The sequence below is a fragment of the Schistocerca americana genome, unplaced genomic scaffold (assembly GCF_021461395.2).
Source record: "Schistocerca americana isolate TAMUIC-IGC-003095 unplaced genomic scaffold, iqSchAmer2.1 HiC_scaffold_36, whole genome shotgun sequence".
NCBI classification, from domain to species: Eukaryota; Metazoa; Arthropoda; class Insecta; order Orthoptera; family Acrididae; genus Schistocerca; species Schistocerca americana.
Genome location: NW_025726082.1, coordinates 4,089,072 through 4,105,497, shown reverse-complemented (window position 1 = coordinate 4,105,497; position 16,426 = coordinate 4,089,072). Strand labels below are relative to the sequence as shown.

At 38.3% G+C, this 16,426-nt stretch overlaps 1 protein-coding gene across 1 annotated transcript in view; it reads left to right on the top strand.

Annotated features, from left to right (window-relative positions):
• The first annotated feature begins 3,766 nt into the window (after positions 1 to 3,766).
• Positions 3,767 to 16,426, top strand: part of LOC124580845 (dihydrofolate reductase-like) — a 54,794-nt gene continuing 42,134 nt past the window's right edge. Inside the window, exons 1-2 of the mRNA XM_047131287.1 lie at positions 3,767 to 3,816; positions 3,929 to 4,043. Of these exons, the coding sequence (XP_046987243.1) occupies positions 3,767 to 3,816; positions 3,929 to 4,043 (165 nt within the window). The remainder of the gene's footprint in view (positions 3,817 to 3,928; positions 4,044 to 16,426) is intronic.

The following is a 16,426-nucleotide window of genomic DNA, read 5'->3' as shown; positions in this document are numbered from 1 at the left end:
CAGTATTATTTGTTGCCATTGAACCAGTACAAATGAACAAAACACATTTATAAATTTCAAACTTTGCAAACTTCTTACAGCAATCAAAACTCAATAATCTTGACGATGCAACCCGACATTACCTCTACAGGTAGTCTTATGTGTGTTGAAATGTGCCTGCAGAATAGTGTTAATATGTATATATGTTTTACGTATTGGAAGTGTTTGTCCATCGTGTAAATGAGGCTGAAATGGTTGATCAGCTCAGCATTCCTCTAGACGAGTGTGGAGAAACCCTGTAAAAAACTGCACTCAGTCTAGCTCGAAAAAGCAATTCCAGGTGGCGGGGAATCTAACCAAGACAGGTCTTGCCTTCCGAATTCTGGCACACAGCAATGAGACATATTTTAAAATAATGCCTTAAAACTGCTCAGTTGAATTTCATTTAACATCTTGTACCCGTGTTCAAATAAGCATGGGCATACTCGCTCAGTGTTACTGTGAGCACAAATATATTTCAGTTAATTCGCTTATGGAAAAGTTATAATTTTGGGACATTGTGTTTCCCCAGATTTATCGTCGTGTTAAGAGCGTGCAGAGGTTTGCTGGAGGGATTTTTATGCAGACCTTTTTTTTGTGTCTGGGAAAATTCGATTGATTAGGAATATACAATAATAAACTATAGCTGAAATTCATCAAATTAGTACTGGGCTGAAGGTACTTTCTTCATTTTAGTACATTAAAAATTGCAGAAGCAATTACACAGACACTCTCCTATACATGTGTAGGATCTTCCAAAATGATCTTTACAGATTCAATCACATATATTTCAGAAAGGGAAGTAGGTAGGAAGGTACAGTTTGCTGCACAATGTTCACGTACACCTAACAGCATGTGTTAACAAGGACATGTTGGCCGGGCATGGAACTGGAATGTCACTTAGATATCCTGTATGCTTCAGATGGTGCTCACATGTAAGGTGACTATTTGTGACCCTCCCCCCCCCCCCCCCCCCCCCTTCCCCTCCCCTCCACCCTCCCTTTTTTTTGTGGCAGTCATGATTTTTCTAGCTGTGTGTTCCCCCGTTTTGGTTTTCCAAAAGGAACTCGGGACACCTAGTTGTTATGGATTTACAAAACAATTTATTACAAATTAGATCTTCATTTCACCTGTATCAGTACGCTGCTACTGAAAGGATTTTTCCCAATGTATGGAGCAGTGAATGTTAGTGACCAGAATAAATTATGATGAAACTCGAGTTGAATGTTTTCATATACTGTTGAAGAAACCAGACACACTGAAGAAATTTTACAGCATGTGGCTACCAGAATCTTAGGTTTATATGAACATTATATGCAGACTGCTCGTTTCTACCTCACTCCATTTCTGAAATATACGTGATCAAAGCTGTAAAGATCATTTTGGAACACCCTGTATTTTTCACACTTCTTTATTGTCACAATGGGAAACTGCAGACAATTGATAATCACGTGCACTGTGTCATCTCCCTGCCCACCAGACAACTGAATATTTTAAATGACATTTGCCTTCTATTCACTGAGCTGTATTAAAACTGATGCAAATTGTGTTCATATGCCTTACTGCAAATGAGTACTACATTTGAACATTAATGTCTCTATAATGCGCTTTCACAAACCCTTGTTACTCTCGTGTGTAATTTATCATCTGCTGATCGGTAGGAGGCGCACACCTGCTGGTTTTGTCAGCACTGAAACGCGTGAGCTAGGAAACATTCCCCCTCTAATGTCTCCGCTTCGCACAGCATATCGTGGCCATTGGCTAACTTATCGCCTATAGACTGTGTGTTTCTGAGAAAATAATCTGATTTGACCCAGATGTCTTGGGTTTTCAAAGTTTTTGTCTGGGGCCAGCAATTTAAGTGATGGCAGGCATACCCCAGTGATACATCAGCTTAATTAGTTACGTGTAATGGCACGTATAACATTTTAATCCACAACACTGTAATATGAATCAGTTTTAAATTAAGAAAAGGGAAGTTACTTGATTCGGTACATAATTAGATGAAAATGTATAATGCTTATTTTAACTTCGGCATACCCCATGAGATATGCAGGTCTAGTGCTAACTTCTGCCAGTATGAACTAAAACAGTAAATGATTGCTTCAGTGGATAGAATAAATAAATGGTTCAACCAACAGAAAAACTACTGACAGCTTTTACTTGAAAAGAAGGAATGAGTAATTCAGTCAATATGCAAAGCTACAGCGGTGTTGAATGTTTTCATTTGGTTGCTCCCACAGACTTGTTTCACTTGAAGGAAATGAATGAATGATAATCCAACTGACAATTAACAGTACAACTGAGACTTGACTGTTTTCATTTGGTTGCTTCTACAGACTGGTTTTATTCAAAAGAATGAATGAGTAGTCCAACCAATTGAACAATTGTTATATTTCGGTTGCTCCCACAGACTCGTTTCACTCAAAAGAATGAATGAATAATTCAACCGATACACACAAGGAAAACCGAATTAGTCAATAGTTTTCTAACAACCAAATGAATCGATTGTTTTCATTCAGTTGTTCCCATCACTATTCTTAACTGAGGTGCTTCCATGTTGAAATAAAGTCCTTGCACAGAGACAGCGACTGTTTTTTCTGTTCCATCTACTGACTGATTTCCTTGTATGAATATTAGGTCAGCAGAGCCTCGCAGCTATCTGATTGCTTCCAGTGACTTCAGCCTAACATTCTGGCATCCTCTGTCGATGATAGCTTCTCACCTGTAACCCTTTCTGCCTACTTGGCCATAACTCTTGACTAAATTTCTGTACAACTCTCCTCTGGACCGCTGGTTGTCTTGTTTCGTTTCCCTGCCCCTTCGACCCTGCTAGCCTCTAGCATGACAAAGCATCAAAGGCTTCACATGGTCTTACTAGCTGACGTGGCTTGTTATTCTTGAGGAACCTTTTGGAGGTTGTGTGGAGGGAACAGGAGGTCATTTCCTGTAGGGCTACAGAATACGTCATAAACTTTTTATTGGCTTCTCATGACATAGCGTAGTCCCCACGACAAGCCCCCTCTTTTTCTCACTTACAGTTTGTACTTTCTGTCTCGCAGTTATTGCCTAAGGACCTTGCTTCATTAATTTTATCACCTTATTTAGTCTTTACTGTATGAGAACGTTGCTTCATTGATTCTGTTATCTTGTTCACTCCTTCACTGTTTATGGAGTTCACTTCATAAAGCTCGAATCTGATTAACTTTCTACATTGTTTACAGGACCTGTCTTTTATTTAAGGGTATGACATTCAGCGGTTCCATCTCTATTTAATTGAACAGTTTCATTTTCCCTCTTCAGTTCATGTCCTTCGTTTTCTTTATGTTCAATGTAATGTTATTATGTATTGACCAGTTGTAAATTTCTATGAAGGTTTAATTTACTTTCTCTGCAAGGATCGTTCTTCTTTTTTCAATGACTACAGATGTTGTTGATCTCATCAGTAAAGAAAATCTTTTTCTCCATGACTACAACTATTGAGAAAGTTATTGATACATATCAGGAACAGTATTGGTCCTAGTAAGTGTTTCACTTAAGGCTTTGCCTTATTTTAGGTGTATGTACCTTATCTGCTAGGTATGATCAGAACCAGTCATTAGGTACACCTGTTATTCCAAATGATTATAGCTTATTTAGTAGAATCATATGGTCAGCTGTAACAAAAGCCTTAGAAAGATATAACAGTATGCCTCTGACTCACTCTTACTTGTCAAGAGCATGAAGCACCACTTCTGTGAATTCTACTATGTCTGATTCTGTACTTTACCACTACAATTTAAAACTTTGGTACATCAGGTAGCTGTGAATTCTACTATGGCTGTTCTGTACTTTACCACTACAGTTTAATACTTTGGTATATCAGGTAGAAGAATGAAACATCTGTTAATGTTGGTGATTCACGTTTCAGGTCACTTGGTGAAGAAGTAATAGTTCATACCAGCCTTGAAGATGCCATCAAAGATTTGCACAATAGGCAAGATGTAGAAACTGTGTGGGTGATTGGTGGAAGTTCTGTTTATGACGTGAGTAGTAAATAAAACAGTCCTTTAAGACTTATTTTTAGTGCATGTTCTGATAAAAATTAATACTTATATATAAAAAAGAATAAAAATCTTTGTGGGAATCTATTTTATGGAATATGTAGGCTGCAAATTATGCTTGTCTTCCTTTCTTTCTTTCTTTGAACACTTTATTTTCTTTTTCCTCTTTTTTAGGGTTCCATACCTCATTTGAAAAAATGGAATCCTTACTGGATCACTTTGTTGTCCATCTGTCTATCTGACAGTTAGACACCTATTTCTCAGAAGCGGTCACGGGTATCAACTTGAAATTTATGCCACATACTAAGGTCTGCAGTCACTTGGTGATCTGAAAATTTAAGCTTCTAAGTCAATGTAGTCAAAAGATACAGTCATGTATGTCACATATTTTGATACTTGCAAACTTACTCAGCAAAACCTATAGATGAACTATTAATGTACATATCAGGCCTGGTGGTCTAACACTAAAATGCTTGTCCAGAAACAGAGAGGTCATGCGATAGAATCTGTCAGACCACACACTTCTCAGTCTTCGTTTCAATCTAGCCTTCTAGCCTTCGCCTCTAAAGGCTGTGAAGAGTCACCAGAAACAATGTGTAGTTCAGATTCCACATTAAACTACAGGTCCCCCTTCCCTGGTTGGATAACTGTTGATAGGTTAGGCCATGTAACTCACCAAAGTGATGTCCAATTGAAAGACTTTCACCAGGCCATTGAGCCACACGAAATTTTTGTCATCGTTATCAATCATCTATACATAAATATGTTGGGAATGAGAGCGTGGGTCCTACTGGCGCGCCTCTCTCTCTCTCTCTCTCTCTCTCTCTCTCTCTCTCTCCCTCTCCCTCTCCCTCTCCCTCTCTCTCTCCCCCTCCCTCCCTCTCTTTCTCTCTCTACATATTTATCTTCTAAATTGCAGACAAATTAACCACTGTTTGTGGTAAGTAGTCAGCTACATTTTCATCAGCAGTATTTTTTTAACTTCTCTGGAATTTTAGATACAAAAATTTCTCGCAATACCATTGGATTTTCTTTCTCCTCAGTAGCTTTCATCTCTCTTGAACTAGTGGATAATGAATGAGTCAGCCTTCTCTCTATTGCATTTATTTTATTTTCGTGGGATTTGAACTCCAAAATTGTGGTTGAGAGGAGTGGGGCCCAAAACTGTGTTTGGTTATCTTAATTTGATTTTACTTTGGTGCATGATGTTGAGATCCTGTTGAAATGTATGGGTCACAGCTTCTGTGGGTGGTAGGAAGGAGAAGAAGAAGAAGAAGAAGATTGCTATAAATTGTCCTTGGTGAAAACTTTTACTACTGTATGCTGTTTTTGAGCCACATGTAATTAACATAAAATTAAATGTACATAATGTATGAAGCGAAAATAAATAACAACATGTGAGGTATTTTCTATCTGCAGGACCAAGTTTTCCTCACATAATTTTCTACTTCGTATTGATCATTCATGTGATAAAGGGGTCATCTGATTGCAAGAATGAAAAATATAGCTTCGTGTTTGATGCACATTGATTGAGAAACTGAAAATGAAGACAGTCTAAAATTGCCCATGGTAGAATCACCATTTGTGATAAGATTGAAAAGAAAAAATAATGGGTACGCAAGCAGATAAGCAGTTTACTGAACAAAGGTTTCAAAAAATGTACATTTCTGGTGCTTTAAATCGCAAATTAGTGTAAGCCTAAACATCAACAATCAGGATTTTTATGTGTCCAGTCAGATTCTTTAAGCTCTCAAACTCTTGTGATGCCCCCATGATAACAAAAGCTATTGCTGTTGCCAGAGTCTTATCATCGTAGAAAATATTTGGTGCTACATTGTTAGATTTCGTATGCAGTTAGATTACTTCCCCCCCCCCCCCCCCCCCCCCCATGAACCATGGACCTTGTCGTTGGTGGGGAGGCTTGCGTGCCTCAACGATACAGATAGCCGTAACATAGGTGCAACCACAGCGGAGGGGTATCTGTTGAGAGGCCTGACAAACGTGTGGTTCCTGAAGAGGGGCAGCAGCCTTTTCAGTAGTTGTAGGGGCAACAGTCTGGATGATTGACTGATCTGGCCTTGTGACGATAACCAAAACGGCCTTGCTGTGCTGGTACTGCGAATGGCTGAAAGCAAGGGGAAACTACAGCCGTAATTTTTCCCGAGGGCGTGCAGCTTTACTGTATGATTAAATGATGATGGCGTCCTCTTGGGTAAAATATTCCGGAGGTAAAATAGTCCCCCATTCGGATCTCCAGGCGGGGACTACTCAAGAGAACATCGTTATCAGGAGAAAGAAAACTGGTGTTCTACGGATCGGAGCGTGGAATGTCAGATCCCTTAATCGGGCAGGTAGGTTAGAAAATTTAAAAAGGGAAATGGATAGGTTAAAGTTAGATATAGTGGGAATTAGTGAAGTTCAGTGGCAGGAGGAACAAGATGTTTGGTCAGGTGAATACAGGGTTGTAAATACAAAATCAAATAGGGGTCATGCAGGAGTAGGCTTAATAATGAATTAAAAAAATAGGAGTACGGGTAAGCTACTACAAACAGCATAGTGAACGCATTATTGTGGCCAAGATAGATACAAAGCCCACGCCTACTACAGTAGTACAAGTTTATATGCCAACTAGCTCTGCAGATGATGAGGAAATTGATGAAATGTATGATGAGATAAAAGAAATTATTCAGGTAGTGAAGGGAGACGAAAATTTAATAGTCATGGGTGACTGGAATTCGAGAATAGGAAAAGGGAGAGAAGGAAACATAGTAGATGAATATGGATTGGGGCTAAGAAATGAAAGAGGAAGCCGTCTGTTAGAATTTTGCACAGAGCATAACTTAACCATAGCTAACACTTGGTTCAAGAATCATGAAAGAAGGTTGTGTACATGGAAGAACCCTGGAGATACTAAAAGGTATCAGATGGATTATATAATGGTAAGACAGAGATTTAGGAACCAGGTTTTAAATTGTAAGACATTTCCAGGGGCAGATGTGGACTCTGACCACAATCTATTGGTTATGAACTGCAGATTAAAACTGAAGAAACTACGAAAAGGTGGGAATTTAAGGAGATGGGACCTGGATAAACTGACTAAACCAGAGGTTGTACAGAGTTTCAGGGAGAGCATAAGGGAACAATTGATGGGAATGGGGGAAAGAAATACAGTAGAAGAGGAATGGGTAGCTTTGAGGGATGAAATAGTGAAGGCAGCGGAAGGTCAAATAGGTAAAAAGACGAGGGCTGGTAGAAACCCTTGGGTAACAGAAGAAATATTAAATTTAATTGATGAAAGGAGAAAATATAAAAATGCAGTAAATGAAGCAGGCATAAAGGAATACAAACGTCTCAAAAATGATATCGACAGGAAGTGCAAAATGGCCAAGCAGGCATGGCTAGAGGACAAATGTAAGGATGTAGAGGCTTATCTCACTAGGGGTAAGATAGATACTGCCTACAGGAAAATTAAAGAGACCTTTGGAGAAAGGAGAACCACTTGCATGAATATCAAGAGCTCAGATGGAAACCCAGTTCTAAGCAAAGAAGGGAAAGCAGAAAGGTGGAAGGAGTATATAGAGGGTCTATACAAGGGTGATGTACTTGAGGACAATATTATGGAAATGGAAGAGGATGTAGATGAAGATGAAATGGGAGATATGTTACTGTGTGAAGAGTTTGACAGAGCACTGAGAGACCTGAGTCGAAACAAGGCCCCGGAGTAGACAACATTCCATTAGAACTACTAACAGCCTTGGGAGAGCCAGTCCTGACAAAACTCTACCATCTGGTGAGCAAGATGTATGAGACAGGCAAAATACCCTCAGACTTCAAGAAGAATATAATAATTCCAATCCCAAAGAAAACAGGTGTTGACAGATGTGAAAATTACCGAACTATCAGTTTAATAAGTCACAGCTGCAAAATACTAACCCGAATTCTTTACAGACGAATGGAAAAACTGACAGAAGCCAACCTTGGGGAAGATCAAATTGGATTTCATAGAAATGTTGGAACACATGAGGGAATACTGACCCTACGACTTACTTAGAAGAAAGATTAAGGAAAGACAAACCTACGTTTCTAGCATTTGTAAACTCAGAGAAAGCTTTTGACAATGTTGATTGGAATTCTCTTTCAAATTCTGAAGGTGGCAGGGGTAAAATACAGGGAGTGAAAGGCTATTAACAATTTGTACAGATAGCAGATGGCAGTTATAAGAGTCGAGGGACATGAAAGGGAAGCAGTGGTTGGGAAGGGAGTGAGACAGGGTTGTAACCTATCCCCGATATTATTCAATCTGTATATTGAGCAAGCAATAAAGGAAACAAAAGAAAAGTTCGGAGTAGGTATTAAAATCCATGGAGAAGAAATAAAAACTTTGAGGTTCGCCGATGACATTGTAATTCTGTCAGAGACAGCAAAGGACTTGGAAGAGCAATTGAATGGAATGGACAGTGTCTTGGAAGGAGGATATAAGATGAACATCAACAAAAGCAAAACAAGGATAATGGAATGTAGTCAAATTAAGTCGGGTGATGCTGAGGGAATTACATTAGGAAATGAGACACTTAAAGTAGTAAAGGAGTTTTGCTATTTGGGGAGCAAAATAACTGATGATGGTCGAAGTAGAGAGGATATAAAATGTAGCCTGGCAATGGGAAGGAAAGCGTTTCTGAAGAAGAGAAGTTTGTTAACATCGAGTAGAGATTTAAATATCAGGAAGTCGTTTCTGAATGTATTTGTATGGAGTGTAGCCATGTATGGAAGTGAAACATGGACGATAAATAGGTTAGACAAGAAGAGAATAGAAGCTTTCGAAATGTGGTGCTACAGAAGAATGCTGAAGATTAGATGGGTAGATCAGATAACTAATCAGGAGGTATTGAATAGAATTGGGGAGAAGAGGAGCTTGTGGCACAACTTGACTAGAAGAAGGGATCGGTTGGTAGGACATGTCCTGAGACATCGAGGGATCACCGATTTAGTATTGGAGGGCAGCGTGGAGGGTAAAAATCATAAAGGGAGACCAAGAGATGAATACACTAAGCAGATTCAGAAGGATGTAGGCTGCAGTAGGTACTGGGAGATGAAGAAGCTTGCACAGGATAGAGTAGCATGGAGAGCTGCATCAAACCAGTCTCAGGACTGAAGACAACAACAACAACAACAACATAGATTACTTAACGAATTATATTGGTTATGCCGGCCAAATGTGTCTGCATATTTATCCATCTCCGAAAATTTTGGCTGAAATAAAAGTGCATGAATGTGTCCCAGTATTAACAAGTGAAACCGAAATAGAGAGATGAATAGATACAAATATATCTATTACATACAAATATTTCTGTGAAAGTTGTAGTGGTTGGATTCGTCATTCCTTTAGTCAACATAGGATAATAGCATTGCAGTTCTCTACACACACTGGTCAGCTGGGACTGACTGACTGCAGTGTCAGTAATCAGTCAGTGCCATCATGTGGGTGCGGTATGGAGGGGCAGTTCCTGGTCATTGTTGGCTTAACAGACCTGGTGCCACTACTACTCAGTCTAGTGGCACCTCTTGAACCCGGGTCCTCCACATGGCAACTAGCCACATTGACTACTAAGCCACAGAAGTGGACAAGTCAACATGAGATGTTCAAATTAAATGCTGAGTAATTAAAAATGAATTAAAATGCATACTTGAGTGTGGAATGCCACACAAACATCAAACATGTAATAGGGTGAAATGCACCAACTGCAAGTGTGGAATACAGATAAATTATAATTTTTAATTTACATGACATCTAGATTTTACGCCGCAGCACCATTTTTAGCTGTGATGTATTAGTATGTGGCTATTTCTGTGGATATTTTGATGTCGCCATTAGTTCACTCTTTCCCCATACTTGAAGCATTTAAAATTTGTTGCCACATGAAAACCACCGGATAACTGTTGGACTTCCTGAACGTGGCCCGTTGCAGAAATCCACTCTTGTGCGGTAAGCTGAGGAGGCAGGATCACTGTTTCAGAGAACTAGAGGTAACGACCAGAAGGTTGTGTCTCCACAAACACAAAGATAGGTTGTGCAGATTTCCCAGAATTCATCAGAAATACCCATTGCCTATAGCTAAAACCTGCTTGTGTGCAACCAACTGTTTAGATGACACCTTGCGACAGATCTGATCTTAATTTTGTACTCTTGTCCTCGGTAGTGCCAGTCTTGATTGCCTCAAAACTGAAAGTTTAAATGAATATGGAATGTTGTTTGCTAAAAAATGGATGACATCAAAACACACACACACACACACACACACACACACACACACACACACACACACAGATTTCCTGAGTTTTGCAGTGACTGTTGCACAAATTTTCATGTATAGAACAAATATATTTCTGACATGAACCAACACTGAGAGTATGCTCAAACATAGATGTTACTCATCTATTTTCAAACTGTGGACTGACTTTTTCATCACTGAGAAGATCTTACAAAGACTTGCATTGGAACAAACTGTTATTTTGAAAACTGCTTAATGCTTTGAAATTCAGATAGGCTGGATTTTACTGTTTTTGATGAACCTCAAGAACTAATATGATTTTGATTTACTGAAAATGTTGTTGGTCAGAATCGCATTGCTTATATTTATGTGCACCATATTGCAAATCAGAGTGAATTACATGAAATTATTAATTAATGAGTCAATCAATCAGTGCTAGTCATTTTGTACAGAAAAATTAACCTAACAAAGGTAGATAGTCAAAATTCAGAACCTAACAGTGATTATTATGAAATCTGCAATGGAAAGTAGGGTTGCTTATGAATTTCAAATCTCAATTATTATTGAAGATAATTAGTTTTAGGTCATTAAAAATACGTTAAGTAATGTATTCTAGTACTGGGAAGTCGTAATGCTTAACTTTCAAATGACATGTCACCTTTCTAAAATATATGTGTTAGCTCATGGGTTTTTGCTTGTAGTGATATAATTTAATTAACCACAACTTTTAATTAATGGTGCCCTAATGAAAAATAATTACACCAGTAGAATAAGAACATCCAAATTAATATTATTAATAACAAATTTCAGTGAAATTCAGTCTAAATAAGAACTTGAGATTTTTATCTAAGTTTTACATACCAACAGATAAATGTATTGAAAAATGCTTTTTTGTGGATGTAGAAAGACATAACAGACGGGAAGAAGAATCAACGTGCTATGTCACAACCTGTACTGATAAGGCTTAGATGTGGAAATTGCTAACAGACAGGTGCGGTGGGCATGACAGCGTGGAGAAGTCCCGCAGTAGGCTTATAATAGGAAGTGGTGCCTCAACAATGTTTTTCAAGGAAGAACAGCTCTAGTTTTGGCTAAATCGTCACTGAACGATTATCGGGAGCAGATGAACTCCGCTAATTTTGAAAAATGATTTTACAAAAAGGTGCTTCCTAACTTTCCACTCTGATCAGTAATTGTGTTGGGTAATGCACCATGCGAGTGCAGGCAGTTAAAAAAAAAACCACTGAATAAATAAGACCCTAAGGTGATGAAAATAGTGTGTGCAGAAAAGTCTGATCATGTGTGACGATAACGTGCAGGAGGTGGACCTTTGCAATATAGTTTGCTTTTTCCAGTTGGTTGACTAGATATGATACTTTGGCGAGCCTCTTCAAACAAAGGCCACTGCAGAATGGTGCAAGAGTTGGAGGATGAATATCAGAGGTGCGATGATGTATTGCAAATTGCCTTTCATGCACTGCCATTGATGAGGACCCTGGCAGCAGCACATAATTGGGAGACTCCAACATAAACTGAGCCGTGGATGGCAGCAGTGCAAACAGTTCATAGTTTCATAAGTTTTACTTATACTAAGTGTAATGTCATCATGTGCGTAGACTTTTAAATCGACCGCCAACTGTGTCTGTGTGGGCCGGCCACTAGAGGCCACCTGTGGGAAGCACAGAATGGTCTTCACCATGCCGCCTACAGGTGACTTGCGCTAGTCGTGTAGTAACCGAGTAATACAGAAAACAGATCCAAGTAACACAAATATGGCGTTATTCATAAACCTCTGAACAACAACGAAAATAAGCCTGTCATGACTCCACATGTAACAAAACAAAAGAATCATACAAAAGGTGTGACATAAGTGAAACAGAGAACAACTGATGACCACAGTATAAACTAAAAGAACATAATGAGAGTAAGTCAGTGCTGCTCCGCACGTATGTAGGCACAAGTCACTGGTAGATGCTGCAACAGAGACTGTGCCGTGTGTAAGCTTCCTACAGGTGGCCTCTAATGGCTGGCCCACCCTGATACAGTTGGCGGTTGATTTAAGTACACACTCATGGTGAGGCCACAATCAGCACACCCTCACTCTTGCGCTAGCAGCAGGATACATCAGTGATTTGATAGATTGAAAACAAATTTGGAGCTTCAAACTATTTAGTGAAAAAAGCAAAACAGTTAGTCAAATAATGTGGTATCTTAACAAATCCTAATCAAAGACCTTAATGTGTCGTGGGTGAACATGTTGTGAATCATTTTATAGAATTCTACAACAGGGAAGACATAAGCTGCAGTTTGTTTGGCAAGAAGGATTTTATTTGTGTCAAGGAAAATAGTCCCAGGGTTCATAAACAAAAACGATTGTTGTTGAGAAACCTGTATGAGATGTGTCGAGGATTCGAAGATGAACATCCAGAACTGAAAATCAGATTATCCAAATTCTGACATTTACTACTAAAGAATTGTGTTCTAGCTGTTGCAAATGATAGCTGTAGTATGTGTGTATGCAGTATTCACCAAACTATGAAGCTTAGGTTGGAGGGTGTCAGATTGAGTTTGATATTGGACCCCACCCCTTGAAATCTTAGTTGTGGTGACAGACTGAGCTGTAGTGCAATATGAGGTCTAGATAAGGTGATAATTTGGTTGAGAGTTGGTGAAGGCAATGAATATGAATGCTAAATAAAGGTTGTGGTGTTAGATTGGCCTGTAGCAAAGTCTAATGTTTGCATTCACACCATTTTTATATGTACTTTGCCATATTTAATGCTCGTTTCATCATAAAAACTAAAGCTGCAAGGTAAATTGAGAAAACGTATATTAGATAATGGACAAGTCTGCAATGAGTATTTTGATGAATATTGTGCACATATATTGTACATAAACTATGAAAACTGCGAGGAGATTGTACTATGTGACTTTTACCTCAACCTGAAAGAGCTGACATGCGATGCAGACTGTCAACACATACGAACATTGTCTTCCTCAGATCATTTGTAATTCTGCACAGCCAAAATGCTATATGCAAACTTGTGAGAACTGCTGAGGTGCACATTTGTTCACCACATTTCTAGAAGAGTTGTTTGTCAAAAATTGAATTCATGAAATAACATACAAACTGTGGGCATCTACAGATAGAACAACTCTTCAGACATATCTGTCTTCTGTGGAAGACATCTTGGAAAACCTTGCAGACAAACGAAAAATGTCCTGCGGCACTCCTTCATAGTCACTCAACAGTCTGAATTTTTACAACATCTGAAAGAAAGAGTGTGTGACAATGAATATGTTGTGATATGGGACACTTGCAGAGAATTGCTCATTTGTCTTGCAGGTTAAGTCCATGGTTTTAGTGGAACAGTGCACAGTCGACCATTCACATATTTGTTGTTTATTATAGACATCCAGAAACCTGTGCAGTAGATCACATCCCATTTGTTATCATACCACCACTGTGAATGTTCATCTTTTCCAATGCCATTTGGTTAATATCGTGATATCCCATGTCCATGGAATACCCTAGTACATGTATTACTTCTCAGATGGTGCTGCAGCCCAGTATAAGAACGGTAAGAATTTTAGAAAATTATTTCATCAGAGTAATTTCTGGATCTGTGCATTGTGGCATTTCTTTGCCACATTACGTGGCAATGGACCATGTGATGGTATCGCTAGTGTTGTCAAGAGACTGGCTGGCTGTGCCAGTCTGCAGTGCATCTCAACTCGTAAATAATGACACTCAGGCAGTTGTTCGAGTGGTGTTCCAAGAACATTACAGTGTCACTTTCATTGTACAACAAACTGTGAATATGACAGAGAATCTCTCCTTTGAGATCTGTTTGTACAAATTCACACAATTGCAGGTATGCACAAGTTACACTGTCTTATTCTCATTGGTCATAGTAACAACCAAATGAAAGTTTTTCCCAATTCACCAAACATCAGAAATGAATCTCTAACACCACCTCCGTGATATCACAGGGTTGTGCATACAGGAAGGTTATTGATATGTTGGATATGTTTTGAATGGCAATAAAGACATTGTTGGGGTGACAATTAGCTTCCTAAATCCTCATGGCCCTTTACCTTCATTTGTATACCCCAAGAAATTTGACATCTTTATAGTAGACAAGGAGGACATTCTTACAAACGTTCATGTGAGAACAGCAATGGGCCAAATTTATGTTCTTTCACCAAAAGATGCACAAACATTATTATATCATGCTACCAAGTATTGAGACATAAAAGTCCTGGTGATAAATTTGTCATCATGATTGTGTAAACCCAACCCTATGTTCCGTGCCTTGCAAACATGTTTTGTTGGGGTGGTTATATCGTATTTTGCATACTACAGATGCTTGCTATTAGCCTACCCATACAGCTACTGTGCACGTTTTTCAATACTTTGTCTTTTATTTATTCGTTTATTTATTTAATTTTAGTCTGCATACTATTTGTATTGTTTTGTTGCATCACTTAGATATGTTTTTTGTATTGTATTGTATCTATTGGTCCTCTTGTCTACAAAGCAGCTTATGCATAAGAAATTGGACAAGTCAAGTTGTAAATGTACAGATTAAAGTCATTTCTAGATGCACTTGTTTAAGATAATACACTTTATACATAAGTATTTATGTAATACACTTCATAAATTTAAATATTCTTCAATGGACTTCATAAATTCAAATATTCTTCAATGGAGTAAAAACAATGATGCTGTAAATATGACTTTAGAGGTTTTCCAAAGGTGTTGATCTCAGTAATAGCTTTTATGTTTTCAGGAGGTTTGTTATAAAGCTTAATCACATGTGAAAAGTACGTTTTTGGCACAGAGGTTTGCTAATTTGGGTTATGTATAAGTTTCTGTTTTATCGGGTAAAGTGATCATGTATATCACAGTTTTTTTGCAGTCTGCAGTCCTTACCTATTACATGTATTTTGAAGAATAAAAGGGTAACCATAATGTATACACATGGTAATGGAGGAATACCAGATTTCTTAAACAGAGGCGTACAAGAGTCTTTAGGCTTGCACCCAAACAAGATTCTAATGGCTCGTTTTTTTTTAGTTTAAAAGTGCTATTAGCTGTTTTAGAGTTTTCCGAGAAAGTGACCCCATATCAAAGATGAGGATGAAAGTAGGCATGGTATACATTCATTACTGTTTTCTCACTACAGCATGATTTTAATGAGCAAAGAAGGTAACATGTTTTGCTCAGTTCTACATTGAGATATTCAATATGCATATTCCATTTTACGTTGCTCTGCAGCTAAAGTCCTAAGAATTTGGTTTCAGTACTGTTACCAACTATTTCGTCGTTGCTAGAGACTCATGGGATAAACGCACCCATGTTAGGAGCTTTGTGGAATGTTAGAATTTTAGTGCAATGGTGTTTTTTTCCCCAAGTTGATTATTCTGTGCCCAGCTGCTAAGTTGTTTTGACACCATGTTTACTGACTGCTGTAAATGTTCATTGCTATCTCCTTTTAGCAGAATTGTGGTGTCATCTGGAAATATATTTGTTTTATGTGCATCAATATTTAAGTTTAGGTCATTTATTTACAGAAGGGGTCCAATTGCAGATTCTTGGGGTACACCAAGTGTTGAGATACAGTTTTTAGTTTGATATTTGTAAGCTTGATGCACACTGTCTGCTAACCATTAGTCAGGAAGGAACTGATCCAGTCTCGAATACCATATCTTTCAAGCTCTGATAACAGAATTTTATGATCCACCATGTCAAAAACTTTTGACAGGTCAGTAGATACTCCTATTGACTGCTGTTTTGTGTCCATCAGGTTTCGACTGGAATTGAGGCACTCATAAATAGCAGTTGTCATTGACCTCTTATTTGTTCATTACATAGGATGTTGTTTTTATTTATAAGTTTTATAAATTTGTCATACACAACTTTTTCTGATACTTTTGAGATGCAAGAGGAAATTGTGATGGGTCTGTAGTTATTTACATTATTCCTTCTCACCTCTTTTATATACAGGAATAACTTTTGATGTTTTCAGTACATCAGGGAAAGTGCCTGCCTGAAGTGAACAGTCGCATAAGTGTGTGAGTATTTCAATTAGG